The sequence below is a fragment of the Ovis aries genome, chromosome X (genome assembly GCF_016772045.2).
Source record: "Ovis aries strain OAR_USU_Benz2616 breed Rambouillet chromosome X, ARS-UI_Ramb_v3.0, whole genome shotgun sequence".
Taxonomy (NCBI): domain Eukaryota; kingdom Metazoa; phylum Chordata; class Mammalia; order Artiodactyla; family Bovidae; genus Ovis; species Ovis aries.
In genome coordinates, this window is record NC_056080.1 from 23,644,557 (window position 1) to 23,671,886 (window position 27,330).

General features: G+C 42.1%; 2 protein-coding genes across 2 annotated transcripts in view; both read right to left on the bottom strand.

Moving 5' to 3' along the window:
• The window catches only part of LOC101109519 (serine/threonine-protein phosphatase 2A 65 kDa regulatory subunit A alpha isoform-like), a 29,129-nt gene extending 7,493 nt beyond the window's left edge, over nucleotides 1-21,636 (bottom strand). The window contains exons 1-2 of the mRNA XM_042241952.2: nucleotides 19,828-21,636; nucleotides 19,175-19,240 (exon numbers count right to left, since the gene is read on the bottom strand). Of these exons, the coding sequence (XP_042097886.1) occupies nucleotides 19,858-21,627 (1,770 nt within the window). The 5' untranslated portion in view covers nucleotides 21,628-21,636 and the 3' untranslated portion in view covers nucleotides 19,175-19,240; nucleotides 19,828-19,857. The remainder of the gene's footprint in view (nucleotides 1-19,174; nucleotides 19,241-19,827) is intronic.
• A 2,919-nt stretch (nucleotides 21,637-24,555) lies between these two features.
• LOC114111443 (serine/threonine-protein phosphatase 2A 65 kDa regulatory subunit A alpha isoform-like) lies at nucleotides 24,556-26,891 on the bottom strand. The gene has a single exon (XM_042241762.2). The coding sequence runs from the start codon at nucleotides 26,873-26,875 to the stop codon at nucleotides 25,106-25,108; it is 1,770 nt and encodes a 589-aa protein (XP_042097696.1). The 5' UTR covers nucleotides 26,876-26,891; the 3' UTR covers nucleotides 24,556-25,105.
• Between the last annotated feature and the right edge of the window lie 439 nt (nucleotides 26,892-27,330).

Below are 27,330 nucleotides of genomic sequence, written 5' to 3' on the forward strand. Positions count from 1 at the left end.
ATTGGAATATATAACTATTTTAAAAAGTCCATAATTGTCATGGATTTAATTGTTTTGCTTATTTTGTTTTTGCTTTTTTTTTTTTTTTAGAAATTAATAAGAAGCGTCTGCTTTCTTTCTAGAAAGTTGTTTAATCCTGTGGTACCTCAAATGGTAAAGAATCTGCCTGCAATGCAGGATACCTGGGTTTGATCCTGGGGTCAGGAAGCTCCCCTGGAGGAGGGCATGGCAACCCACTCCAGTATTCTTGCCTGGAGAATCCCCATGGCCAGAGGAGCCTGGCAGGCTACAGTCCATGGGATCACAAAGAGTTGGACACAACTGAGCAACTCTGCACAGCACATTATTTTCAGAGAATATATTTTGTATTATTTCAGTCTTTTGAAATTTGTTAAGATTTGTTTTACAACCTAGCTTATCTTGGTGAATGTTCCATGTATATTTGACAAAAATGTTTATTCTGCTGTTGTATCATGGAATGTCCTACAAAAGTCAGGTCAAGCTATTTGGCAGTGCTATTCAGGTCAACTACATGAAAGGTTTTGGTTTTCTTTTCTTAATACAATTTTTATTTATTTTTGGCTGTGCTGGGTCTTCATTGCTACCTGGGCTCTTCTCTAGTTGTGGGAAGCGGGGGCTGCTCTCTAGTTGCAGTGCTTGGGCGTCTCATTGCAGTGACTCCTCTTGTTGGGGAGCACGGGCTCTAGGGCGTGTGGGCTCAGTAGTTGCAGTTCGTGGGCTCTAGAGCACAGGCTCAATAGTTGTGGCACAAGGGCTTAGCTACTCCACAACACGTAGGATCCTCCTGGATCAGGGATTGAACTCATGGTCTCCTGAGTTGGCAGGCAGATTCTTTACCACTGAGCCACAGGGAAGCCTATGTTTTTCTAATAAACACTTCTAATGCAATAAATTTTTCTTTGAGTATCACAATGCAATGTTTTGAGATATAGTACTCTGATTATCAGTCATTTCTAGAGGATTTTAAAATACAGTTTTTCAATGCAGCTGAAGATTTTTTTTCCATTTAACTTTTAGTAAAGTAGCATGTAGTAAAATTGCTTCTTTATTTTTTAAAATTTTTATTTTTACTTTATTTTACTTTACAATACTGTATTGGTTTTGCCATACATTGACATGAATCCACCATTTGTTGGAATTCATAGAAGGCTACTCAAAGTTTTCACAGTTAAAATTGTTTTCTTTCCACTCTTTTCAGAGAATTTGATTCAAATGTTCTCTTTAATTTTTTTTGAAAATTTTCATATGGCTTAACATGGTCATTTGTAAATATTTTTATGGATATTTAAAAAGATGGTATACAGGTGGCCTGTCAAGGTTTCTTGGTTAGGGAAGCTTGTGTCGGTGTTCTGGTGTGTGGAGCTGGATTTCTTCTCTCTGGAGTGCAATGAAGTGTCCAGTAATGAGTTATGAGATGTCAATGGTTTTGGAGTAACTTTGGGCAGCCTGTATATTGGAGCTCAGGGCTGTGTTCCTGTGTTGCTGGAGAATTTGCGTGGTATGTCTTGCTCTGGAACTTGCTGGTCCTTGAGTAGTGCTTGGTTTCAGTGTAGGTATGGAGGCGTTTGATGAGCTCCTGTCAATTAATGTTCCCTGGAGTCAGGAGTTCTCTGGTGTTCTCAGGGTTTGGACTTAGGGTTAGGGAAAACTGGTCAACCACTTGTAAAAGAATGAAACTAGAACACTTTCTAACACCATACACAAAAATAAACTCAAAATGGATTAAAGATCTAAACATAAGACCAGAAACTATAAAACTCCTAGAGAAGAACATAGGCAAAACACTCTCTGATATACATCACAGCAGGATCCTCTATGACCCACCTCCCAGAATATTGGAAATAAAAGCAAAAATAAACAAATGGGACCTAATTAAACTTAAAAGCTTCTGCACAATAAAGGAAACTATAAGCAAGGTGAAAAGACAGCCTTCAGAATGGGAGAAAATAAGAGCAAATGAAGCAACTGACAAACAACTAATCTCAAAAATATACAAGCAACTCCTGCAGCTCAATTCCAGAAAAATAAATGACCCAATCAAAAAATGGGCCAAAGAACTAAATAGACATTTCTCCAAAGAAGACATACAGATGGCTAACAAACACATGAAAAGATGCTCAACATCACTCATTATCAGAGAAATGCAAATCAAAACCACAATGAGGTACCATTTCACGCCAGTCAGAATAGCTGCTATCCAAAAGTCTACAAGGAATAAATGCTGGAGAGAGTGTGAGAAAAGGGAACCCTCTTACACTGTTGGTGGGAATGCAGACTAGTACAGCCACTATGGAGAACAGTGTGGAGATGCCTTAAAAAACTGGAAATAGAACTGCCTTATGACCCAGCAATCCCATTGCTGGGCATACACACTGAGGAAACCAGAATTGAAAGAGACACGTGTACCCCAATGTTCATCACAGCACTGTTTATAATAGCCAGGACATGGAAGCAACCTAGATGTCCATCAGCAGATGAATGGATAAGAAAGCTGTGGTACGTATACACAATGGAGTATTACTCAGCCATTAAAAAGAATACATTTGAATCAGTTCTAATGAGGTGGATGAAACTGGAGCCTATTATACAGAGTGAAGCAAGCCAGAAAGAAAAACACCAATACAGTATACTAACACATATATATGGAATTTAGCAAGATGGTAACGATAACCCTGTATGCGAGACAGCAAAAGAGACACAGATGTATAGAACAGTCTTTTGGACTCTGTGGGAGAGGGCAAGGGTGGGATGATTTGGGAGAATGGCACTGAAACATGTATATCATATATGAAACGAATTTCCAGTCCAGGTTCGATGCATGATACTGGATGCTTGAGGCTGGCACACTGAGATGACCCAGAGGGATGGTACAGGGAGGGAGGAGGGAGGGGGGTTCAGGATGGGGAACATGTGTACACCTTTGGTGGATTCATGTTGATGTATGGCAAAACCAATATAATATTGTAAAGTAATTAACCTCCAATTAAAATAAATAAATTTATATTTAAAAAAAGATGGTATACAAGATATTTAGTATATGGCATTCAGTTGTCAGTCATCTTACTCTTCTGACTTAATTTATAAACTGAACTTCTTCAAAAAGTGATTACAGTGTTCCACTGCAATTCATGACTCAAAATTTATCCTTTTATTGTTTATTCCTTTTGTAAGTAGTTACCATTTAAATATTTTGAAGCCATTTTGTTACATGCAAAAAACGTTTGTGATAATTGTATCTCCATGTTGTATTATATCATTAGCCAATATAAAAAGGAATATAAAGTTTTTGTGCAGTTTAATGTTCACCTTGAAATCTACTCCACTTTTCATCTAGCTTGGATATCATTTTACATCCTTGTATTTTAAAGCATTCTTTCTCATTTTAAGAATACCTTTTGAGATAATCTCTTCAGCAAGTGGTGCTGGGAAAGTTGGACAACCATATGTGAATCAGTGAAGTTAGAACATACCCTCTTACCATACACAAAAATAAGCTCAAAATGGCTTAAACATAAGACATGACATCATAAAACTCCCAGAAGAGAACATGGGCAAAATATTCCCTGTCATTCCCAATGTTTTCTTAGGTCAGTCTCCCCAAGCGATAAAAATAAAAGCAAAGATAAACATATGGGACCTAATCAAACTTACAAGCTTCTCCACAGCAAAGGAAACCATAAGCAAAATGAAAAGATAACCTACAGATTGGGAGAAAATATTTCCAAATGATGCAATCAACAAGGTCTTAATTTCTAAAATATAGAAACAGCTTATACAACTCAATGATGAAAAGCAAACAACCCCATCAAAAAATGAGCAGAAGACCTAAATAGACATTTCTCAGAGATGACATATAAATGGCTGATAAGCACATGAAAAGATGCTCATCATCACTAAATATTAGAGAAATGCAAATCACAACTACAATGAGGTACCACCTCACATTGGTCAGAATGGCCATCATTAAAATGTGTATAAATAATAAATGTTGGAGAGAATATGGAGAAAAGAGAACTTTTACACTTTTGGTGAGACTATAAATTAGTGCAGCCATTATGGAAAACAGTGTGGAGGTTCCTCAGAAAATGAAAACTAGAATTACCATATGATCAAGCAATCCCACTCCTATCCATGTATCCAGACAAAACTATAATTCAAAAAGATACATGCACCCTTATGTTCATAGTGGTACTAGTTACAATAGTCAAGACATGGAAACAACCTAAATGTCCACTGACAAATGAATGCATAAAGAAGATGTGGTTCACATATAAAATGGGATACTATTCAGCCATTCAGAAGAATGAAATAATGCCATTTGCAATATCACATATAGACACAGAGAGTATCATCCTAAGTGAAGTAAGAAGTAAACAGATAACATATGATATCACTTATATGTGGAATCTAAAATATGACTCAAAGGAACATATCTATAAAATAGAAACAGGCTCACAGAGAAGACACCTTGATTGCCAAGGTGGGAGAAGGAGGGCAGAAGGAAGGATTAGGATTTTGGAATTAGAAGATGTCAACTATTATACATAGGATGGATAAACAACAAGGTCCTATTGCATAGCACAGGAAACTGTCTTCAATATCCTGTGATAGACTGGAATGGAAAAGAATATATTTATATGTATAAGTGAGTCACTTTGCTGTACAGCAGAAATTAATGCATTGTAAATCAACTGTTCAGTTCAGTCACTCAGTTGTGTCCGACTCTTTGCAACCCCATGAATCGCAGCACGCCAGGCCTCCCTGTCCATCACCAACTCCCAGAATTTACTCAAACTCATATCCATCGAGTTGTGATGCCATCCAGCCATCTCATCCTCCATCATCCCCTTCTCCTCCTGCCCCCAATCCCTCCCAGCATCAGGGTCTTTTCCAATGAGTCAACTCTTTGCATGAGGTGGCCAAAGTATTAGAGTTTCAGCTTTAGCATCAGTCCTTCCAATGAACACCCAGGACTGATCTCTTTTAGAATGGACTCATTGGATCTCCTTGCAGTCCAAGGGTACTTCAGTGAAATAAGAAAAAGAATGTCTGTTGTAAATAATTGTCTAGAATTTATTTATTTATTTATTTATTTTCCCTGAGACTCTTTCAACATAGTTATTTAACCACTTTTACGTTTACTGTTATTCTGGATATGCAGGATGCATTCTTGCCATCTGATTTATTTCATGTTTTCTCTTAATCATGATTTCTCTCTTAATTTCTAGCCTTTTGTTTTACTTATTGAAATTCCTTTGTTTCAGTTTTTATCTCTAGTTGTTTGATAATTGCATATGCTATTTATGTTCTTCTATTAGCTAGCTTTAAAATTCACCACACATTTAAACATGTTTCTACCACTTCTAGAATCAGTTAGTATCACTATTCTCTTCTTAGAGAATAGCTATACTAAAATCAGCGAAACATTTTCATGATAGATTTTTATCAATATTATATACATATGTTCACTGTTGTTAAACACCTTCATAATTATTTTTTAATAGCTACTTAACATTCTATTGGATTGTTATACATATCATATTAGATTAAGGGCACACCCTACTCTAGTATGACTTCATCTTAACTAATTACATCCGCAATGATTATATATTTAAAGTGTATATAAAATTAAAATAAGCAACAGATATCTGTTCCCCTACTATATGTAATTTTATGATTGACTAAAAATGATTATGATATCTAATGCTGCGGTTAATATATTTGTGCCTGTATAGTTTCTATTTCAGTACACTAATTTTCTGGGTTGAGTTTGTGTGACAGCAGTCTTCTCTTTATAAGTATCAACAATTTTCTCTCCATTGGATAACATTCTTTTCGGTATATAGTGTAAAGGGATTGTAGAAACAGTCTAGTGCACTGGCTAAGGTGCTAAAGGAGAATAGGATAGATGAATGACAGGCAGACAGCAGACAAGAGGGCCCCAGAGTGAGATCCATGCAGACAGATAGTAGAGAGTTCAGTTAGAATGTGCTTGGAAATACCAGGGGAATTAAACAGAAACAGAAGTGAACAGGAAGGTTAAAGGTAAAATGATGTCTTTTCTCCATTTATTTGTAGAGGATGGATAATAACAGTCACAGGGAGAGTAAAAACTCATGAATTCAGTAAAGAGGTTGCAAAAACGGTCATGCCAGGTAGTAAATGAGAGTCTGGAGCCTCTTAAGCCTGGGTTGAAGTCCTCACTGTGGAAGTTACAAGAGGACATTGTAACCCATTCTATGCATAAGATTATGGACTGGAATAAACTTATAATAGTTCAGAAGGCTACTGCATACTGCCAGCATGCTTGCTGACTTTAAATGTGTACTTCAATTTATATAATTTTTAAATTTTCAGTTATTTAAAGGCAAGTCCTATAAAAGTATACATTTCAGATAAACTACAGCTTTGAAGAATGAACCTCCTATAGGTTGACCTGTTTCTCCCTCCAAAATATACAAAAAGATACACTGAATCCTTAACTCCCAGCACCTTAGAATGTGATCTTATTTTGAAATTGAATCACTGCAGATGTAATTAGTGAAAATGAGGTCACATTAAAGTAGGATGAGTCCTTAATCTGATATGACTGGTGTCCTTATAAGAGGAGGAGAAGAGACGACAGACATGACACACAAGTGGAGATGCTACGTGACAGTGGAGATGGAGACTGAAGTGCTGCTGCTACAAGTCAAGGATCGCCAAGGCTTGATAGAGACTTCCAGAAGCAAGGAAGATCCAGGAAAGAATTCTAGCCAAAGTCTCAGAGAAAGCATGGCCCTGCTGACATGTCATTTTTGGACTTCCAGCCTCGAGAACAGCCGGGAAATAAGTTTCTATTGTATAGCAGCCAGCCAATAGGAAATCAACACAGAACCTATTAATTTTACCAGAGCAATATGACTGAAGCATCCTATCTCCATGGGGTTCATGTTTGGGAATGCATGTAAGAATTAAAGATTTTAAAATTAAAAAAAAAGAAATAAAAAAAAAAAGAGGCTATCCTAAGTGAAGCTGGAAATGGTCTTTTCAGTTGCTGCTGCTGTTGCTACTGCTAAGTCACTTTAGTCGTGTCCGACTCTGTGCGACCCCAGAAACGGCAGCCCACCAGGCCCGTCCCTGGGATTCTCCAGGCAAGAACACTGGAGCGGGTTGCCATTTCCTTCTCCAATGCATGAAAGTGAAAAGTGGAAGTGAAGTCGCTCAGTTGTGTCCGACTCCTAGCAACCCCATGGACTGCAGCCTAACAGGCTCCTCCACCCATGGGATTTGCCAGGCAAGAGTACTGGAGTGGGTGCCATTGCCTTCTCCCGTCTTTTTAGTGTAGACATGCTAATGTGACTGCTAAGTCAAAGTGAAGATGAGTCTTGAAGGAACATCAGCTGGAAAGAAACTGCCAGCTCTGTACTAGTAAATTCTTATCTACCCACTTCTTCGCCCAGCTTATAAATGAGGATGGTAAAGAAAACTGGATCAAATAGATTTGAATATCCATTATGGATGGCATATCCTAGGAACTCTGGAGCAGAAAGATACACCAGTTACTATATTGAAACTGCAATTGTTTTGGGTAAAATATTAAAAAGTGACAATTTCATATGCTTCAACCTAATAGGTTACACTGGAATTTAGAAGGTGATATTATAGATTTCTAACAATAAAAGGGGCTACATAGTAAACTTCAGATGAGAATTATTGCATCTTAAAAGATGGAAAAGATTCAAGAAGACCCTGAAAAGTGATGGGTATTTGGGGGTAGATAGGAGAAGGCAATGGCAACCCACTCCAGTACTCTTGCCTGGGAAATCCCATGGACAGAGGAGCCTGGTGGGCTGCAGTCCATGGGGTCGCTGAGAGTCGGACACGACTGAGCGACTTCGCTTTCACGTTTCACTTTCATGCACTGGAGAGGGAAATGGCAACCCACTCCAGTGTTCTTGCCTGGAGAATCCCAGGGACGGGGGAGCCTGGTGGGCTGCTGTCTATGGGGTCGCACAGGGTCGGACACGACTGACACAACTTAGCAGCAGTGAAGGGATGAGTTTCACTGAAGATGTAAGTCCATGTCCAGGAGTCAGGAAGGAAGATTCATGAAAAGTACCTAGGTCATATGTTTAAAGAAGATCTTCAATGCTTGACTAAGGAGTTTCAGTTTATTTGTTTGAAATTAGTGAATACATTGTCAAAGATGGTCTGGAGAAGAAGATGAGAAATGATGGTTTAGGAAATTAACTTGGCATATATTTATTTAGCAAGTATTTGTTGAGGCCAATTTGGTGTGCAGACTGCTTGGAGAGTTGTGACACTGAAGGCCCAGGAACCAAGAAGGAGATTATGAGGTAGTAACTATGTTGTTAGCACAGTGTAACTATGATGTTGTATGTACTTGAACTGGAGTGGTGGGGTGGAAAGGAAAAATTAAGGCAGTTTGGAGGACACCTGAGAGAGCTTAGTGATATTTTTAATTGTGCAAGTAGGAGATGGAATCAAAGACGATATCAAATTTTTGCATTTGAGTGAATTTAAGAATGGCCTTAATAACAAAAATGGAGAAAGCAAGAGAGGAGGCTGGTTCCAAGACTGAGGTGCTGATTTTTTTAAAAAACCTTATAATCTGAAAAATATACAAGCACCTCATGCAACTCAATACCAGAAAAACCAAACAACCCAATACAAAAGTGGGCAAAAGACCTAAACAGACATTTCTCCAAAGAAGACATACAGATGCCTAATAAATACATGAAAAGGATGCTCAACATCACCCATTATTAGAGAAATGAAAGTCAAAACTACAGTGAGGTATCACATCACACTGGTCAGAATGGCCATCATCAAAAAGTCTACAAACAATAAATGCTGAAGAGGGTGTAGAGAAAAGGGAACCCTCTTACACTGTTGGTGGGAATGCAAACTGGTACAGCCTCTATGGAAAACAGTGTGGAGATTTCCTTAAACAGCTGGGAACAGAACTGCCATACAACCCAGCAATCCCACTGCTGGGCATATACCCCGAGGAAACCAGAATTTAAAGAGACACATGTACTCCAATGTTCATTGCAGCACTCTTTACAATAGCTAGGACATGGAAGCAACCTAGGTATCCACTGGCAGATGAATAGATAAGGAAGTTGTGGTACATATACACAATGGAGTATTACTCAGCTATAAAAAGAACACATTTGAATCAGTTCTAATGAGGAGCCTATTATAGAGAGTGAAGTAAGTCAGAAAGAGAATGACAAATACTTTATATTAACACATATATTATGGAATTTAGAAAGACAGTAACAACGATCCTACATGCAGGAAAGCAAATGAGACACAGTTATAAAGAACAGACTTTCAGACTCAGTGGGAGAAGATGAGGGTGGGATAATTTGGGAGAAGGGCACTGAAACATGTACATTACCATATGTATAACAGATGACCTGTGCAAGGCTGATGCAGAGCACCCAAAGCCAGTGCTCTGGGACAACCCAGAGGGGTGGGGTGAGGAGGGAGATAGATGGGAGGGGGGGGTTCAGGATGGGGGGACACATGAATACCCATGGCTGATTCATGTTGATGTATGGCAAAAACCATCACAACATTGTAAAGTAATTATCCTCCAGTTAAAATAAATACATTAAAACAAAAAGTAATAGATGAACTTTTCAGCATAGGACAGAGAATGAGGTTACCTCAGAGTTGCTAAGAGAGAGGTTATGGTTGAGGGCACGAAAATGGACCAGATCTTTAAGGGGGATGACCATGATTAAACTGAAATTATGCATATTATTCTCAGCTTTGCACCTTTTAATTACAACCTCTCCCTGACATTGTCCTTCCAAACTGAAAAATCTTACTCATTTCCATCCTTGATCAAATAGTAGCTCTATCTCACACCATTCTTGAAGTTCAGGGACTAGTATAATCATTACATATTTTCCTGTTGTCAACAGATGATTTTGTAAAAGGGCAGATGGATATTTGTGGTTTAGTTTTCACCATTATGTTATAGAAATTGAAGGCCCTTGAAGGAGAGAGTTTATCTTATTTAAAACTATAAACTTCCAGCATTTAGCACAGAATTCACTACAGAGTAGGTAGTTATTACATGTTTCTCACACAAATGAACTTTGGAGACACTATTGAAAATATGTAAAATGAATTACAATGTTTCATAGAACAGTAGTTCATAGAAGTTCATTCAAACTTCTGAAATACTGATTTTACATCTTGTTGAACTGTGACTTTTGTCAACCAAGATCCAGAGGGTTAAAAAGTACAAGTCTGATTTTAAAAATCCATCTCTGTTTTTAGAAACTAGCCATCACAGGAAGTCAGCCTTCCTATCTATTAAATTATAATAGCTAGAATCAATCGTCAAAATTCCACCTCAGTCTCTAAAATCCAGTGTATTAGCTTTGCTATAAAGTATCCTTCAGCTTATATATTTTTTCTTTCTTTAAACAGAGTTAAAGAGATCACTCCTCCACCCCTACCCCCGCCACTTACACTGTCAGAGAGACAAGGACAAACTGGGTCCTCTTACAACCTTGCAGACTGCCCAGCTCCAGGCAGCAGCAGGAGATGTCAGGGAGCCTGATAGAATTTATTTCCTCCATGCACCAGCTGGTATCACATTCTAGATCTTGAAATTCCCAGGGTTCATTTATCTTCAAAATTTCTCACTTGACAATGAAAAGAGGACTACAAAGCTGAGTCTGCATTTAATGTACCATAATGCCAATCTTGGTGCATTGTTTTATGAATTATAGCTAAAAGAGTTTATACAGTATTTGACAAAAAGGACAATTCCCCACTTGTTTGTGAAGCTAGTTAGTTAACCACAAGAGTTAGAGCAGGGCTGTTTCCTTTTCTAGTTTAAATATGATATTTGGATCAAGTACAGAGAATTGAAATCAGAACTCAGGACAGAGGTATTACCTGTTAATTTAAAAATTAGTGGGAGAAAGCGAAATTTGCCTTACAAAATGGCATTATAAACTTCCTTTGAGTATTTTATTATATATCTGCAATTTTGATTAAAATTTATTGTTGGTGTTTGTAATTAAGTTTGTGGGTGTACTTAGAGCACTGTTAGTTTTCTTCTCTGGATAAAATACTGCTGCTGCTAAGTCGCTTCAGTCATGTCCGACTCTGTGAGACCCCATAGACGACAGCCTACCAGGCTCCCCCCTCCCTGGGATTCTCCAGGCAAGAATACTGGAGTGGGTTGCCATTTCCTTCTCCAATGCATGAACGTGAAAAGGGAAAGTGAAGTCGCTCAGTCATGTCCGACTCTTTGCAACCCCATGGACTGAAGCCTATCAGGCTCCTCCGTCCGTGGGATTTTCCAGGCAAGAGTACCGGAGTGGGCTGCCATTGCCTTCTCCTGGATAAAATACTAGTGAATAAAAAACCAGATCATGGCTGGTAGATCTGAACTATTTTGATGGGTGTTCATCTTAATTATGTCTTGTTGACTTCATGTCCCTTGCCATTGTCTGAATTTCTGTCTGCTGTGACCTGGAGCTGGGAATGGAGGGATAGATATTGGGGTTATAGCTGCATCAGCAAATAGCTGACTAATGTAGGGAAGGACACAGGCAGGCATTGGCCAAGGTGCTTTCTTAGGTCTCTTTCTGCACTCAAACCTTATACTTGGTGGTGGAAATGTCTAAATGGGCCTGTTATGGAGAATGAAGAGAGAAAATACAATATTTGACAAAGGAAGAGCTCCCTTTCTGGGACTGCCCTGTCAGGTTTCCTTACTCACTAAGTGACTCACTCCTATGTACCAGCCTCATGGTAAATAAAGCCTAAATTTGTGGAGTGTCAGTGGGTCTGATTTCAGAACAAGATGAATCTTAGTTTGGTCTCTTGGGCCTGCCTTTTCTTAGCTGTTTGACTTTGGGCAAGGTATACCAGACCTTTCTAAGCCTCCTCAGGATTCTCATCTCACAATGCCTTCCTGACAAGGGTTATATAAAGATTTAATGAAATGAAGAAAGTAATGTGCACTGTAAAACATGGTGCAAATTAGGTGCTCAACAAATAGTGGTTTCCTTCTCCTTCCTCATTTTTGTTAAGTAGGATTATAATTTGCCAATATCGTAGTTATCTTGGAAAGAATTTTAAACATTGCGAAATATGAATAACCTTTCCCAAAGTTCTGTTAAACAGGGGACTGTGTGTTTGTGTGTTTCCGTGGTGAGGGTGTGAGTTTGTGTGCTTGTGATTGCCTGTGTATGTGTGTTTACTCGAAATTCAGATGAAATGGTAAATCAGTACCAGTACTAGCTCACTTATAGTGATCTCTAAGTTGCTTCTAAATCAGTCACTCCAGTTAACCCAATTCTAGAAGTCTAACTGAAGTGAAGAATTGGAACTGGTCTCTGGATAATCCAGATGAATATTATTTTCATTCTAAGCCAAGCTGTTAGTTAGCATTATATTTATAAAGCATTCCTTCACAACAGATATAAAGTGTAAAGCAGGAGCAAAGAAGGCATATTCCCTTTAAACTGAAATAGAAAGCTATTATTGCAGTTCCACTGTTCCATCTATTGTGAAAACGGAGACCAGAGAAGAAAACACATTTATGTCAATCATCAGGTAACACGTTTTGAGGTGGACTTATCTAGATAATTGCCCTAATTTTTCATCCTGGCCTGTGATTGTTTTTTTTTTTTTTCCTGTCTCACAGTTTTGCCTTTTTCTTTGTCATCATTAGTTTGCACTTCTTGACATCCTCTGTGTCAGCTGGCCACATTATTGACTTTTATTTTTGTGGAGGTCACTTCTGTAGGAGCATCTCTTCAGCTTCTGATTGCCCTTAGTGGAAAGGAATTTGAATAAAAATGTCTGACAGATGCTACTGAGATGGAGGAGGGTTCACTGGTGGAGAGGTGAATCATAATGTGAAAGCTGTATAACTCAGTTCCCCCAACACCCACTCCAATTTTGGCTCTTTGACAATGCTTTCTCTTTGAGAAAGAAGAACAGTTTGATCTGAATTCTTATTAGGTTCTGAGCCACCAAATTAGAATCTAATAAGCTCATTTGGAAGGGTTTTGAATTAGCTTTAAACAGATTCATGCTGAGCTCAAAGAGGAGACCCTCCTACTCTTTCCAGGCAACCTGTAGTTTGTAGACTTAATTTTCAAAGTCTCTTGTCTCTTTTCTCATGTTGTGCTCTTTTCTCCCTTTGAATGGACTACTTCTAGCTATATTTTACACTTCTAGGGAGAATTGTGACACATCTTATGTGTGACATTATTTAAGAAAGTCAGAAATTTAGAGAGAGAAAAAAAGACACCTTTCTTCAAAATGAGAAAAACTTGGCTTCTGGAATCTTCCCATTTGGCATTCTCCAATAGCACCGATTATCTTTTATTTTTTTTACACCTTTTAATTTATATTGGGATATAGCTGATTAACCAGAGAAGGCAATGGCAACCCACTCCGGTACTCTTGCCTGGAAAATCCCATGGACGGAGGAGCCTGGTAGGCTGCAGTCTATGGGGTTGCTAAGAGTCAGACATGACTGAGCAACCTCACTTTCACTTTTCACTTTCATGCATTGGAGAAGGAAATGGTATCCCACTCCAGTATTCTTGCCTGGAGAATCCCAGGGAGGGGGGAGCCTGGTGGGCTGCCATCTATGGGGTTGCACAGAGTTGGACATGACTGAAGCAATTTAGCAGCAGCAGTAGCATAGCTGATTAACAATGTTGTGATAATTTCAGTTAAACAGCAAAGGGACTCAGCCATACATATGCATATATCCATTCTCCCCCAAACTCTCCACACCCCATACACTGGTTATATTGAAATGAGAAGTATTTGGGCAAAAAAATACTTTCCCAGTATATATCATTACCTTGCTTGTGCATGCATGCTCATTCACTTCAGCTGTGTCCAACTATGTATGACCCTATGGACTGTGGCCCACCAGGCTCCTCTGTCCATGGGATTCTCCAGGCAAGAATACTGGAGTGGTTGCCATTACCTTCTCCAGGGGATCTTCCCAACCCAAGGATCGAACCTGTATCTCTTATACCTCCTGCATTGGCAGGCGGGCTCTTTACTACTAGCGCCACCTAGGAAGCCCAAACCTTGCTTGTAGATGTACAGAAATATAAAATTGTTTAGAAAAGTAAGATCCTGGGGTGGTTAGGAGGGGGAAGAAATAGTATTACAGTCAGCCTGTTGGACCTCTGAGGAAATTGAGAGAGTTAAGGAGGGAGAGGAATAGGCATGGTGATTAGGTGTAGGAGACAAGTTGCCAAGGTGGGTTGGGGTTCACTGTAGGTAGCACAGTCAGTATGCATCTGTGGATATCATTTTGTACCTGTGCAAATTTACCTGTAGGGTAGATTCCTAGAAATGCAGCTGCACAGTCAAAGTGTATGTGCTTTCTTAATTTCCATAGTTATTGCCAAGTTGCTTGATAAAAAGTTTGGATCAATTTACATTTCCATGAGCAACATATTCATAGCACTTAGACACTTTTTTTTCTCCTTTTTTTTTTCTTTTAGCCTCCCCTGGTATGGACAGGAAGTACATGTGAGTCCAACTTGGTTTACCTCTCAGAAAGCTGTTACTGTTGTTCAGAAGTTCTACCAGTACTTGTCTATGCTGATGTCCTCCATTACCACAGGACACTTGGTGGATTTTACCAACTAAAGAGTCATGTTTCCTCAGCTCAGTGAAAAATTTCTCTTATTTCTTGGATGATTCTCTCAACTCCATTCTGTTTTCTCTCTCTGGAACCCCTGTTAATAGTGCAATGGAACCACTGAATCTACCTACCCTTCTAAGCCTTTTAGTTTTCCTCATACTCTTCAGGTTTATTTTTCTGCATAGTACTCCAGGAGAACTCCTGGTTTTATTTTCCTGCTTTTTTATTATGACTTCAGCCCACCCATTGAACTTTTTGAAAGTGGCCATAATATTTAACATTTTCAAGGTCTCAGTTGCTTCTTATTAGAAGCAGACCTGGGGAGGGCATGATTGCTGCTTGACCCAGGCTGTCCGAAGCTCCTCCTCTGTCCTTGCAATATATGCTCCATCCTCTGGTCTTTTTGCCCAAGCCATTTCAAGGACACAGCCTTGAGAGAGTCAGGTGTGTTGAGGCCGGACAGCATACATGACTGAACCTATTAAGGTCTCTATATAGACTTAATGGGAATGGAGATCTAGTCATTTCATGGTGCCCAGACAACCCTCCTGGGTAATTCCCTCACTGCTTAACCCTGACACCTACCAGTCTGGGGTGCCTGCATTTTTTTTTTGATCTCTCCTTGCCCTCCCTGTACCAGGACTGTTTTCAGATTTCACCCAGGGAAGTTCCTTTTTTATAGAAGCCTGTTATTTCTAAATGGTTTTAAACCACACTGAAAATTTACATTTCTTTTTCCTGTGCTGACACTGTTTCTTGTGAAGTTAATTTTTCTGGTTGTTGAGTTTGGTAGTTTTCTTTCATTTTGTTGATTTTCCTCTAATGTATGAGGGTTCTTGGTGTTCTGTCCATATTTATACATAATTGCCCTTGATTGATCCTTATTGGTTAGTTCAAGCTTAGTTTCTGCATCCAAGGAGAGAATCTCCATATCCTTGACAATGGGTAAATGTTTTAACGATAGGGATTCTCAATCCAGCACTCACTGAGGGAAGCGGGGGCTATATGGCTGCATGCCCTTTCATTTAGGGTGTATGGGGAGCTTGTTTCTTGGATGCAGAGTCTTCTGTTTCCTTATAATGGCCGTATATGACTCATGGCAGTGTCCTCCTTCTCTTACCACAAGGGACATTCTGAGGGTAGTTGTCAAAACTCTAGTGTTATATGCAGAGTTGTTCTAAATTCTTTAGTGTGTTTTCACTCAGTCACGTCTGACTCCTTGCTACCCTCTGGACTGCAGCACACCAGGTTCCTCTGTCCATAGTATTTTCCAGGTGAGACTACTTTAGAGTCTGTAGCAAATGCCGCAGTCATGGTTCTGTGGTTAGGGGATCAGTCCAGCTCCTTTCTATTTCTTTAATCACCTGTTTACTTACTACCTCTTCCTTTTCCAAGCCTCCATGGCTCTAGTTTGGGGATTATTTCAGGCTTCTGAGAAAACTGATGTTTTCTTGCATGTTCCTCACTTTTGTCCTGGTAAGTTTACAATTTCTTTAATAGTGTTTAGATTTTCTGTCAGTTTGACTTGCTTTATGTCTTTCCTTACTGCTCTGGTCCTCTGATACCTTCCTCAACTTTCTAGCACTAATATAGATGTATCTGTATGTTCTCTTTCCCCTGTACTTTTAATAGGATTTGAAAACAGAGGCAGTTGTACATATGTGTGTGTGTTCTGTATGACTAGTGAAATAATTTCTGTTTTCCAAGTTTGTAATTATTTTAGGAGAACTGTAATATTTTCCCTAGCTTTAATGAACCCACTCCAGTGTTCTTGCCTGGAGAATCCTAGGGACAGGGGGAGCCTGGTGGGCTGCCATCTATGGGGTCGCACAGAGTCGGACACGACTGAAGCGACTTAGCAGCAGCAGCAGCTTTAATGAAGCATATTTGACAACTAAAAATTATATATGTTTAAAGTTACAACACGATGTTTTGATGTATGTATACACTGTGAAATGATCATCACCATCAAGGTAATTAACATATCCATCAACTCATATAGTTACCATTTGTGTTCGTTAAGAAAACTTAAGATCTATTCTCTTAGCAAATTTCAAGTATGCAATACTATATTTTTAACTATAGTCACTATATAGTACATTAGATCTCCAGAACATATTCATCCTGCTTAACTGAAAGTATGTACCCTTTGACCAATAGCCCCAATTCCCTCCCACCCTTTGCACCACCAGCCCCTGGCCACCATCATCCTACTTTCTACTTTTATGAGTTCACTTTTTAGATTCCACATATGAGTGAGACAATTCAGTATTTTTCTCTGTCTGGCTAATTTCACTAACCATAATGTCTTCCACTTTCATGTGTTGTTGCAAATGACAGAATTTCCTTCTTTTTACAGAATAAATAATATTCCATACATGTACCACATTTTCATTATCCATTCATCAAGTGTTGATGGACACTTGAGTTGTTTCCATATCTGGACTACTGCAAATGATGCTGTGATCAGCATAAAAGTGTGGATATCTCTTGGAGATAGAGATAATCTAGTATTTTAAAGACCAGTCTGCTTCTCTAATTTCTGAGATAATATTTCAAATTTTTTTTTAGATTACCCCTCAACATAATTTGAAATGATTACTTGTGTAATTGATACTTATACAGAGAAGTGGCAGTGCCAGAATTTTACCAAAATCTTACTTTCACTTCTCATAATCTAATTTTCAACACTTAGATTCTCATTTCACAGTTAAAATGCCAAAAGTAGGGGAATATTGTCTACTATAGTTTTTAAACATAATTTATGAAAAAAAAAACACCTACTTATTTGCTCTTCATTACTTTAACCTTTTTAAGAATGTGTTATTTATCACCTACCACAATTTAGACTGAGGAACAAAACAAGCTCATGGACCCTATAACTCATGTTGTTTTGTGATAACATATTGGTCCATGTTTAGACTGCAACTTTATTAAGAATCCCTACGCTCCTCTGAAGAATTGCCTCAATTTTTTTTAAAGCAGGCAAAGCCCTTTACATCTATAGAAGATGCTAAAATCATGATTGATTCGTATACTTTTAAAAATCTCCAATATTTTTTCTCATTTTAAAATGGAAAAACATATTGACTTTTGGGAAGTGGAGATGTAGAAACGTTCATATTTAGTTAGCTGGAGAGAGATTATGAATTGAAATTTCAAAGCCATATTTTAGTCAAAGGGTAATGGAAATTTAGAGCAAAAAGGCATCTTTAGATAGCTTTGTGGTGATGTGTGAAGAGCAGAGAATGGAAGTCAGAAAACGTGAGGTCGACTTCCTGCTTTCCACTTTCTCATTGTGTGACCCAACTCATGGCATAAATTCTTTAAACTCTATTTCCTCATCTGTGAAAGTAAGAAAATCCCTGCCTTATAAATTCTATTGTTTTTGTCAGGATGAAATGATACAGTATACAAAAAGTCTATTGGGAACTAAGAGCTCCTGTTCAAATGTATGATTACTTTTTTATGAAGGAGAAAACAAACCCCTGTTTATCAAGTGCTCTGCTTAGTCACTCAGTTGTGTCCAACTCTTTGTGACCCCATCGACTGTGGCCCGCCAGCTCCACTGTCCATGGAGATCCTCCAGGCAAGAAAACTGGAGTGGGTTGTCATTTCCTTCTCCAGGGGAACTTCCCAACCCAGGGATTGAACCCGGGTCTCCCACATTGCAAGCAGATTCTTTACCGAATGAGCCAATGGAGAAGTCCAAGAATACTGGAGTAGGTAGTCTATCCCTTCTCCAGGGGAATCTTCCAGACCCAGGAATCAAACTGGGGTCTCCTGCATTCCGGGTAGATTCTTTACCAGCTGAGCTACCATTACCAGTGGTAGAACCAGGTCTCCTAAATCAGTCTGATAGTCTTTCTAACTGGAGTATAACTTTTGAAATATGCTCATTTGCTTAGCTACTCAGAGACCTTACCAGAACTCTAAAGTTATGCCACTCTCCATAAAGACCTGAACTACTGAATCTTAGTAATGTCTTTTTGTGGGTAAGAGGAAGCAACTGGTTTAATTTGATGGGTCTTGTTATGTCTGTTGTGGCCTAAACCACCTAAGCTGGTCCTTTTTTTCTACTTTTTTACCAGTTATGCCATACTAAAAATCTGCAATTTATACCTAGAGTGGTATTTCCCTGCCTTAAATCAGCTTCGTAACATAATTTTACAACAGTTCTTACATGGATCTTTTTTTTAAAAAAATATTAATTTGGGGGAATTCCCTAGCAGTCCAGTGGATAAGACTTTGAGCTTTCATTGCCAAGGGTTCCAGTTCCATCCCTGGTCCAGGAACTAAGTTCCCTCAAGCTCCATGGTGCATGGAAAAAATAATTAAGTAATTAATTTGGAGCCAAGCACTGCAGAAAAGGCTTCTATTTTTGATTCTTATTTAATAGACTGTATAGAATTCCCCACTCACATTTTACTTTGCCAAATCTGCAAATTCAAGATACAGTTAATTGAGGCTTACAATGATACTCACTCAAGCAGATGTGGGAAACAGGCAATAACTCAATCAAACAGAAAAAAGGTGAATATTCATGTCCAGCTAAAGAGAAGCAAGAAAGAAAAATATGAAAACGTTAGTCTTTTCACATAATATTTTTAGAACAATAATGATGCATATTAGGAACTATGGAAGGTATTAAAACAGTAAGAATCCTTGTGATTTGTAGAAAGAGCTACCATTTTTTTTTTGGCAGAAACATGTATTTTCCCATTAATCTATTTCATCTTTTAAAAATTTCTAGACATTTATTTTGCTGGCAAAGGGGGTAAAAGGAATAAAATAAAAATGGCACAACTGACACAAACAACCGACTGAGGGGGAAGGAAGGGAGGTGGAGAAGTCAATAGGGGAGGGGTCCTCATAGCAACAGGAGCCTGCAACCTGGGATGCCAGCATCACCACACAGCGCAGCATGAACAACCCTTCCTCCTAGGATCTCTGCTCTGCCCCACCTTGGGCACCCCCAACCCCGAGGGAGTGGACCGTGAGAAGCTGGATTCCCAGGCTGGGGCCAGCAACTGTGCTGGGGGAGGGGCCTGGGGTCAGAACATGCACAGGGAGTGACAGCCAAGGGCACTGTCTCCCCAAAGGAGGGACTTGGGGGGAGGGAGGGGGAGAGTGGATACCAGAGGCTGGCGTTGGCTCCTCTTCCAGCATCAGGCGAGAGACAGGACAGTCAGAGCCTCCTGGGAAAAGTACTTGACGTCCACGTCCCGGTCCTGGGTCAGCTTCTCCAGGATGGGCTTGACCTCTGTCTGCAGTGTGCTGTTGTCCAGGATGGACCCAATCTTCTGTAGGGACTTGGCCACGTTGAAGCGAACATTGGCGATGGGGTCCTCAGCCATATACAGCACTGTGGGCAGCATGTGCTTGGTGGTGATCTCCTGCCCACAGACCTCAGACAGCACATTGATGCAGAAGAGCGTAGTCATGCGGTGCAGGTAGTTGGGTTCCTCAGACAGGGTCAGGACCCTGGGGATGGTAGTGGCAAGGGCCCACTCCTTCCCAAACAGCTCCACCAGCTTCTTCAGGTTGTTGGTGGCCGCCTCGCGGATGGCATAGACATGATCCACAAGCCAGGACATGCACAAGGAGTGGAGCTGCGCATCAAAGAACTCCAGCCCAAACTGTCCAGCCAGCAGAGGCATGTACTCAACGATGGCCAGACGCACCCGCCACTTGGCATCCTCCGCAAGCTCCATGATGGTGGGGAGCAGGAACTTGGACAGCTGCTGGATGCCGATCACCTCTTTCATGCAATCGAGGTTGTAGATGATGTTCAGCCGCACATCCGGGCACTCATCCCTCAGCAGAGCCAGGAAAAGGGGCATGAGGTGCTCGATGGTGTTATCTTTGCCCAGGATGGGGCAGAGGCCCATGATGACGGAGGCCAGGGCTGACCTGACATGCTGGTTGATGTCTGAGACCAGCTCCTTGCTGCAGGGCAAGATCTCGGTCAGGATCACATTCTCCCGATAGTCAGTGGAGAGATTTTCACAAAATTCTTTGAGGTTGTGGGAGGCAGCGGCCCTCACCTCGGCCTCACAGTCTTTCATCAGGTTCTGGAAGGCAGGGACCAGGCCCGTCTTGGTGATCTCAGGCCCCACTACTGTCTGGAGATCTGTGAACTTGCTGGCCACCATGTAACGGACACGCCAGGATGTGTCCTCGGCAGCCTGGCACAGGGTGATCATCACCAGGGCTTCCAGGGCCTCCTGGGGCAGGAGCTGGGCGATGTTCACGCACACTTCCACCATTAGCAGCCGCACCGAATCCTGCTCGTCAGAGGCCAGGTTGGAGAATATGGGGATGATCTCGCTCTTGATGTCGTCTATCTCAAGCACCTTGGCGAAATCCCCCAGGTTGGAGGCTGCTGCACATCGCACCAAGAGGTTGTCATCTGAGCACAGATCCCGGAAGCACTGTAGAAGTTCCGCCTTGATGGCGATGGACACGCTAGGGTAGCAGACGGAGAAAAGGCTACAGGCTGAGATGCGAGAGTTGACTAAGTCGCCGCCCGCCAGCCGCTTCACGAGTGGCACAAAGTGGTCCTCGAGATGGGAGGGTGAGTGCTCATGCGAGATGGCCCTCAGGGACTCCACTGCCTTCTCCCGCACTATGGCCTCCTCCACCACGGCCAGCAACTCTAGGGGTGGCAGCAGGCAGTGAACATACTCGGGACCTCCGACCAGAGGGGTGAAGGTGCCCAGCTGCTCCGCCAGGGCCAACAGGACCTCGTCCTCATCGTACAGGATGTCTATAATGAGGGGCAGAAGCTCACTGCGGGTCTTTTCGACTCCAAGGGCCAACGCGATGGTGGACAGCTTATTGATGCTGCTGACGCGATGCTGAATATCCTCATTCTGGAGCTCGTCTATGAGGATCGACATGGGGTCGAGCGAGTTATCGCCGTCAGCCTCCGCCATCTTTGTTCCTCTCAGACTGCAGCCAGCGCTTTGCGAAAACAGGGATAGGGAATGGCTGCAATGGGCGGAGTCAAGAAAGGCGTAGGGATACCTGTGCCACTTTACAGGGACTCCTCCACAGTCATTGGCCACGCTACGCCGCCCTGAGCCTGCGTTTCATTTCATTTGTCCGAACAAATGAAGTCCCACCTACCACCCATTTGCTATTGGCTGAAGAGACTACATTAACTGCAGGAGCCTGAGGTGGGGTTGGGCGGAGTGCATGATGGGATGGGGGACGACACAGTGGAGAGTTGGGGGTGGGGGAGGCACAGAGGTTGTTGGGGGAGTGGAATGGGTTTTCACGGATCCTCTGTGGTAAAGAGTCCACCTGCGTCATAGGAGACCATGGCTTGATCTCTAGGTCGGGATGATCTCCTGGAGAAGGGAATGGCTACCCACTCCAGTATTCTTGCCTAGAGAATTCCATGGACAGAGCCTGGCCTCTGAGGTGTTAGGTACAGTCCACGCGGTGGCAGAATCATACGCGATTTAGTGATTAATGCACACACGCGTAGGAGAGGAGGATTCTATTTTCATTATTAATTAGAAACCTTGACGTGCAAATCATCTGCATATCTGCTTCTTATCAAGAAGAAAGACTGAAATTTAAAATGAACTTTTAATTTTAGAAGAGTTTCTGATTTCAGAAAAATTATGAAAGTACAAAAGGGTTCTCAAAATCCCACACCAACTTCCCTTTTTGTAACATCTTATTTTGGTGTGGTACTTTGTTCACAATGGGCGAACCAGGATTCATATATTAGCGTTAACTGAAGTCCATTCATTATTCAGATTCGTTTGCTTTTCTTTACCTGGTACCCTTTTTCTGTTCTAGATCCCACCCAGGTTTATCACATGACATTTTGTTGTCAGGTCTCTAGACTATGATAGGTTCTCAAACTTTTCTTGTTTTTCATGACTTTTGACAGTTTTGAGGAATACTATTCAGGTGTTTTGTAGAATGTCCCTTACTTGGGATGTGTTTGACGTTTATCTTAGGGATAGACTGAGGTTGTGTATCCTTGGGAAGAAGACCACAGAAGTAAAATGCCATTTTTGTTTTCTCATTGTAAAGTTGCCCTTTCTACCCCTTTCTATACTGTGGTCTTTGGAAGAAAGTGACTCCACACTTACGGTGTAGGGAGGAAAGACTGAATTTTAACTGTAATAGAAAAAATCATCATCATTGGCAAACATTCTAATCGGAAAGTGATTAATATCATAAGTGCATTTGGCAGGCTCCTTTAACTGGTAAACTTAGAGATGTGTATTTTGTGGCTAACATATTAGTAGGCAAAGTAGGCGGCCCTATTTCTAAGAACCAGACCCTTTTTTAGGGGAATTTCTTTGTCTTGGGAGATGGCCAGAATTACAGGCGCTGAAATTTTAATTTACCACTGCTACCAGTGGTGGGTTACAGTCCATAGGGTTGTACAGAGTCAGACATGACTGAAGCACACAAGCTCCCACCACTTCTCAGAGATATTTCAGGTCTTAATGCACTCTTGTGTCACATGTGAGCAAACATCCAAATCACCTCGTTGTTGTTTACTCACCTAGTCATTTCCAAGACTTTTGTGACCTTATGGACTGTAGCCCACCAGGCGTCTTCTGTCCATGAGATTTCATAGGCAAGAATACTGGAGTGGGTTGCCATTTCTTTCTCCAGGGGTTCTTCCCAACCAAGGTCTCTCAAATTTCAGGGAGATTCATTACTGTCTGAGCCATCAGGGAAGCCCAAGAAAACTGCAGTGGATAGCCTGTCCCTTCTCCAGGGGAATCTTCGAGACCCAGGAATCAAACTGGGGTCTCCTGCATTTCAGGTGGATTCTTTACTAGCTGAGCTACCATTACCAGTTGTAGAGCCAGATCTCCTAAATCAGTCTGATAATCTTTCTAACTGGAGTATAACTTTTAAAATGTGCTCATTTGCTTAGCTACTCAGAAACTTTACCAGAACTCTAAAGTTATGCCACTCTCCATAAAGACCTGAACTTACTTAGTAATGTCTTTTTGTGGATAAGAGGAAGCAACTGGTTTAATTTGATGGATCTTGTTCTGTCTGTTGTGGCCTAAACCACCTAAGCCGGTCCTTTTTCTTCTACTTTTTACCAGTTATGCCATGCTAAAAATCTACAATTTATACCTAGAGTGGTATTTCCCTACCTTAAATCAGCTTCATAACATAATTTTCCAACACACTTCTTACATGGGTCTTTTTTTTTTCTAAAAAAAAAAAATAATTTGGGGGAATTCCCTAGCAGTCCAGTGGATAAGACTTTGAGCTTTCATTGCCAAGGGTGCCAGTTCCATCCCTGATCCAGGAACTAAGTTCCCTCAAGCTCCATGGTGCAGGAGAAAACAAAATTAAGTAATTAATTTGGAGCCAAGCACTGCAGAAAAGACTTCTATTTTTGATTCTTATTTAATGGACTATATAGAATTCCCTACTCACATTTTACTTTGCCAAATGTTTGTGAAATTCTTGGGTGTTTGGTTCCCTTTTATAGCTGCTTCCACAAAGTATCAAAAAGAGCTGGAGAATGACTTTCCACTGCAGTCTAAGGTTAGCTGGAACAAAGTGGTCCCAGTTCTTTCCCAGAGTTCTCCAGATAATTAGAGGGAAGCTGAATGCCTCATGTTTAATAGAATTATTTAGGTTCGTTAAATAAAAGGGTCCAAGATAAGGAAATTGAATCTGCAGATTCAAGATACAGTTAATTGAGGCTTACAATATTACTCACTTAAGCAGATGTGGAAAAACAGGCAATAACTCATTCAAATAGAAAAAAGGTGAATATTCATGTCCAGCTAAAGAGAAGCAAGAAAGAAAATATGAAAATATTTTGTGACAATCTTTTCACATAATATTTTTAGAACAATGATGCAAATTAGGAAGTTTGGAAGGTATTAAAACAGTAAGAATCCTTGTGATTTGTAGAAAGAGCTACCATTTTTTTTTTTTTGGCGGAAACATGTATTTTCCCATGAATCTATTTTCATTTTTTAAAAATTTTCTAGAACTTCATTTCTCTGGCAAAGGGGGTAAAAGGCATTAAATAAAAATGGCACAACTGACACAAACAACCGACTGAAGGGGAAGGAAGGGAGGTGGAGAAATCAATAGGGGAGGGGTCCTCATAGCAACAGGAGTCTGCAACCTGGGATGCCAGCATCACCACACAGCGCAGCATGAACAACCCTTCCTCCTAGGATCTCTGCCCTGTCCCAGCTTGGGCACCCCCAACCCCGAGGGAGTGGACCGTGAGAAGCTGGATTCCCAGGCTGGGGCCAGCAACTGTGCTGGGGGAGGGGCCTGGGGTCAGAACATGCACAGGGAGTGACAGCCAAGGGCACTGTCTCCCCAAAGGAGGGACTTGGGGGGAGGGAGGGGGAGAGTGGATACCAGAGGCTGGCGTTGGCTCCTCTTCCAGCATCAGGTGAGAGACAGGACAGTCAGAGCCTCCTGGGCAAAGTACTTGACGTCCACGTCCCGGTCCTGGGTCAGCTTCTCCAGGATGGGCTTGACCTCTGTCTGCAGTGTGCTGTTGTCCAGGATGGACCCAATCTTCTGTAGGGACTTGGCCACGTTGAAGCGAACATTGGCGATGGGGTCCTCAGCCATATACAGCACTGTGGGCAGCATGTGCTTGGTGGTGATCTCCTGCCCACAGACCTCAGACAGCACATTGATGCAGAAGAGCGTAGTCATGCGGTGCAGGTAGTTGGGTTCCTCAGACAGGGTCAGGACCCTGGGGATGGTAGTGGCAAGGGCCCACTCCTTCCCAAACAGCTCCACCAGCTTCTTCAGGTTGTTGGTGGCCGCCTCGCGGATGGCATAGACATGATCCACAAGCCAGGACATGCACAAGGAGTGGAGCTGCGCATCAAAGAACTCCAGCCCAAACTGTCCAGCCAGCAGAGGCATGTACTCAACGATGGCCAGACGCACCCGCCACTTGGCATCCTCCACAAGCTCCATGATGGTGGGGAGCAGGAACTTGGACAGCTGCTGGATGCCGATCACCTCTTTCATGCAACTGAGGTTGGAGATGATATTCAGCCGCACGTCCGGGCACTCATCCCTCAGCAGAGCCAGGAAAAGGGGCATGAGGTGCTCGATGGTGTTATCTTTGCCCAGGATGGGGCAGAGGCCCATGATGACGGAGGCCAGGGCTGACCTGACATGCTGGTTGATGTCTGAGACCAGCTCCTTGCTGCAGGGCAAGATCTTGGTCAGGATCACATTCTCCCGATAGTCAGTGGAGAGATTTTCACAGAATTCTTTGAGGTTGTGGGAGGCAGCGGCCCTCACCTCGGCCTCACAGTCTTTCATCAGGTTCTGGAAGGCAGGGACCAAGCCCGTCTTGGTGATCTCAGGCCCCACTGCTGTCTGGAGCTCTGTGAACTTGCTGGCCACCATGTAACGGACACGCCAGGATGTGTCCTCGGCAGCCTGGCACAGGGTGATCATCACCAGGGCTTCCAGGGCCTCCTGGGGCAGGAGCTGGGCGATGTTCACGCACACTTCCACCATTAGCAGCCGCACCGAATCCTGCTTGTCAGAGGCCAGGTTGGAAAATATGGGGATGATCTCACTCTTGATGTCGTCTATCTCAAGCACCTTGGCGAAATCCCCCAGGTTGGAGGCTGCTGCACATCGCACCAAGAGGTTGTCATCTGAGCACAGATCCCGGAAGCACTGTAGAAGTTCCGCCTTGATGGCGATGGACACGCCAGGGTAGCAGACGGAGAAAAGGCTACAGGCTGAGATGCGAGAGTTGACTAAGTCGCCGTCCACCAGCCGCTTCACGAGTGGCACAAAGTGGTCCTCGAGATGGGAGGGTGAGTGCTCATGTGAGATGGCCTTCAGGGACTCCACCGCCTTCTCCCGCACTATGGCCTCCTCCACCACGGCCAGCAACTCTAGGGGTGGCAGCAGGCAGTGAACATACTCGGGACCTCCGACCAGAGGGGTAAAGGTGCCCAGCTGCTCCGCCAGGGCCAACAGGACCTCGTCCTCATCGTACAGGATGTCTATAATGAGGGGCAGAAGCTCACTGCGGGTCTTTTCGACTCCAAGGGCCAACGAGATGGTGGACAGCTTATTGATGCTATTGACGCGAAGCTGAATATCCTCGTTCTGGAGCTCGTCTATGAGGATTGACATGGGGTTGAGCGAGTCATCGCCGTCAGCCTCTGCCATCTCCGTTCCTCTCAGACTGCAGCCAGCTCTTTGCGAAAACAGGGATAGGGAATGGGTGGAATGGGAGGAGTAAAGAAAGGCATGAAGATGCCTGAGTCACTTTACAGGGGCAACCCCACAGTCATTGGCCATGCTACCCCTAATTGAGCCAGTGTTTCTTTATTTCATTTTAACAAGCGACGTCCCACCTACCACCCATTTGCCATTGGGTGAAGGGACCAGATTAACTTTGCAGGAGCGTGTGGTTGGTTTGCAAGGTGTGCAGGACCGGAGGGGACAGCATCCAGTGGATGGTTGTGGGTAGGGAACACGTGGAAGTTGTGGGGGGAGTGAGGTGGGGCTTCCCTGGAGCCTCTGATGGCAAAGAGTCTGCGTGCAGTGCAGGAGACCCTGGTTTGATCTCTAGGTCGTGATTATCCCCTGGAGAAGGGAATGGCTACCCACTCCAGTATTCT

Excerpts from the sequence above, each read along its gene's own strand:
- LOC114111443 (XM_042241762.2), bottom strand. The coding sequence starts at position 26,875 with ATGGCAGAGGCTGACGGCGATGACTCGCTCAACCCCATGTCAATCCTC.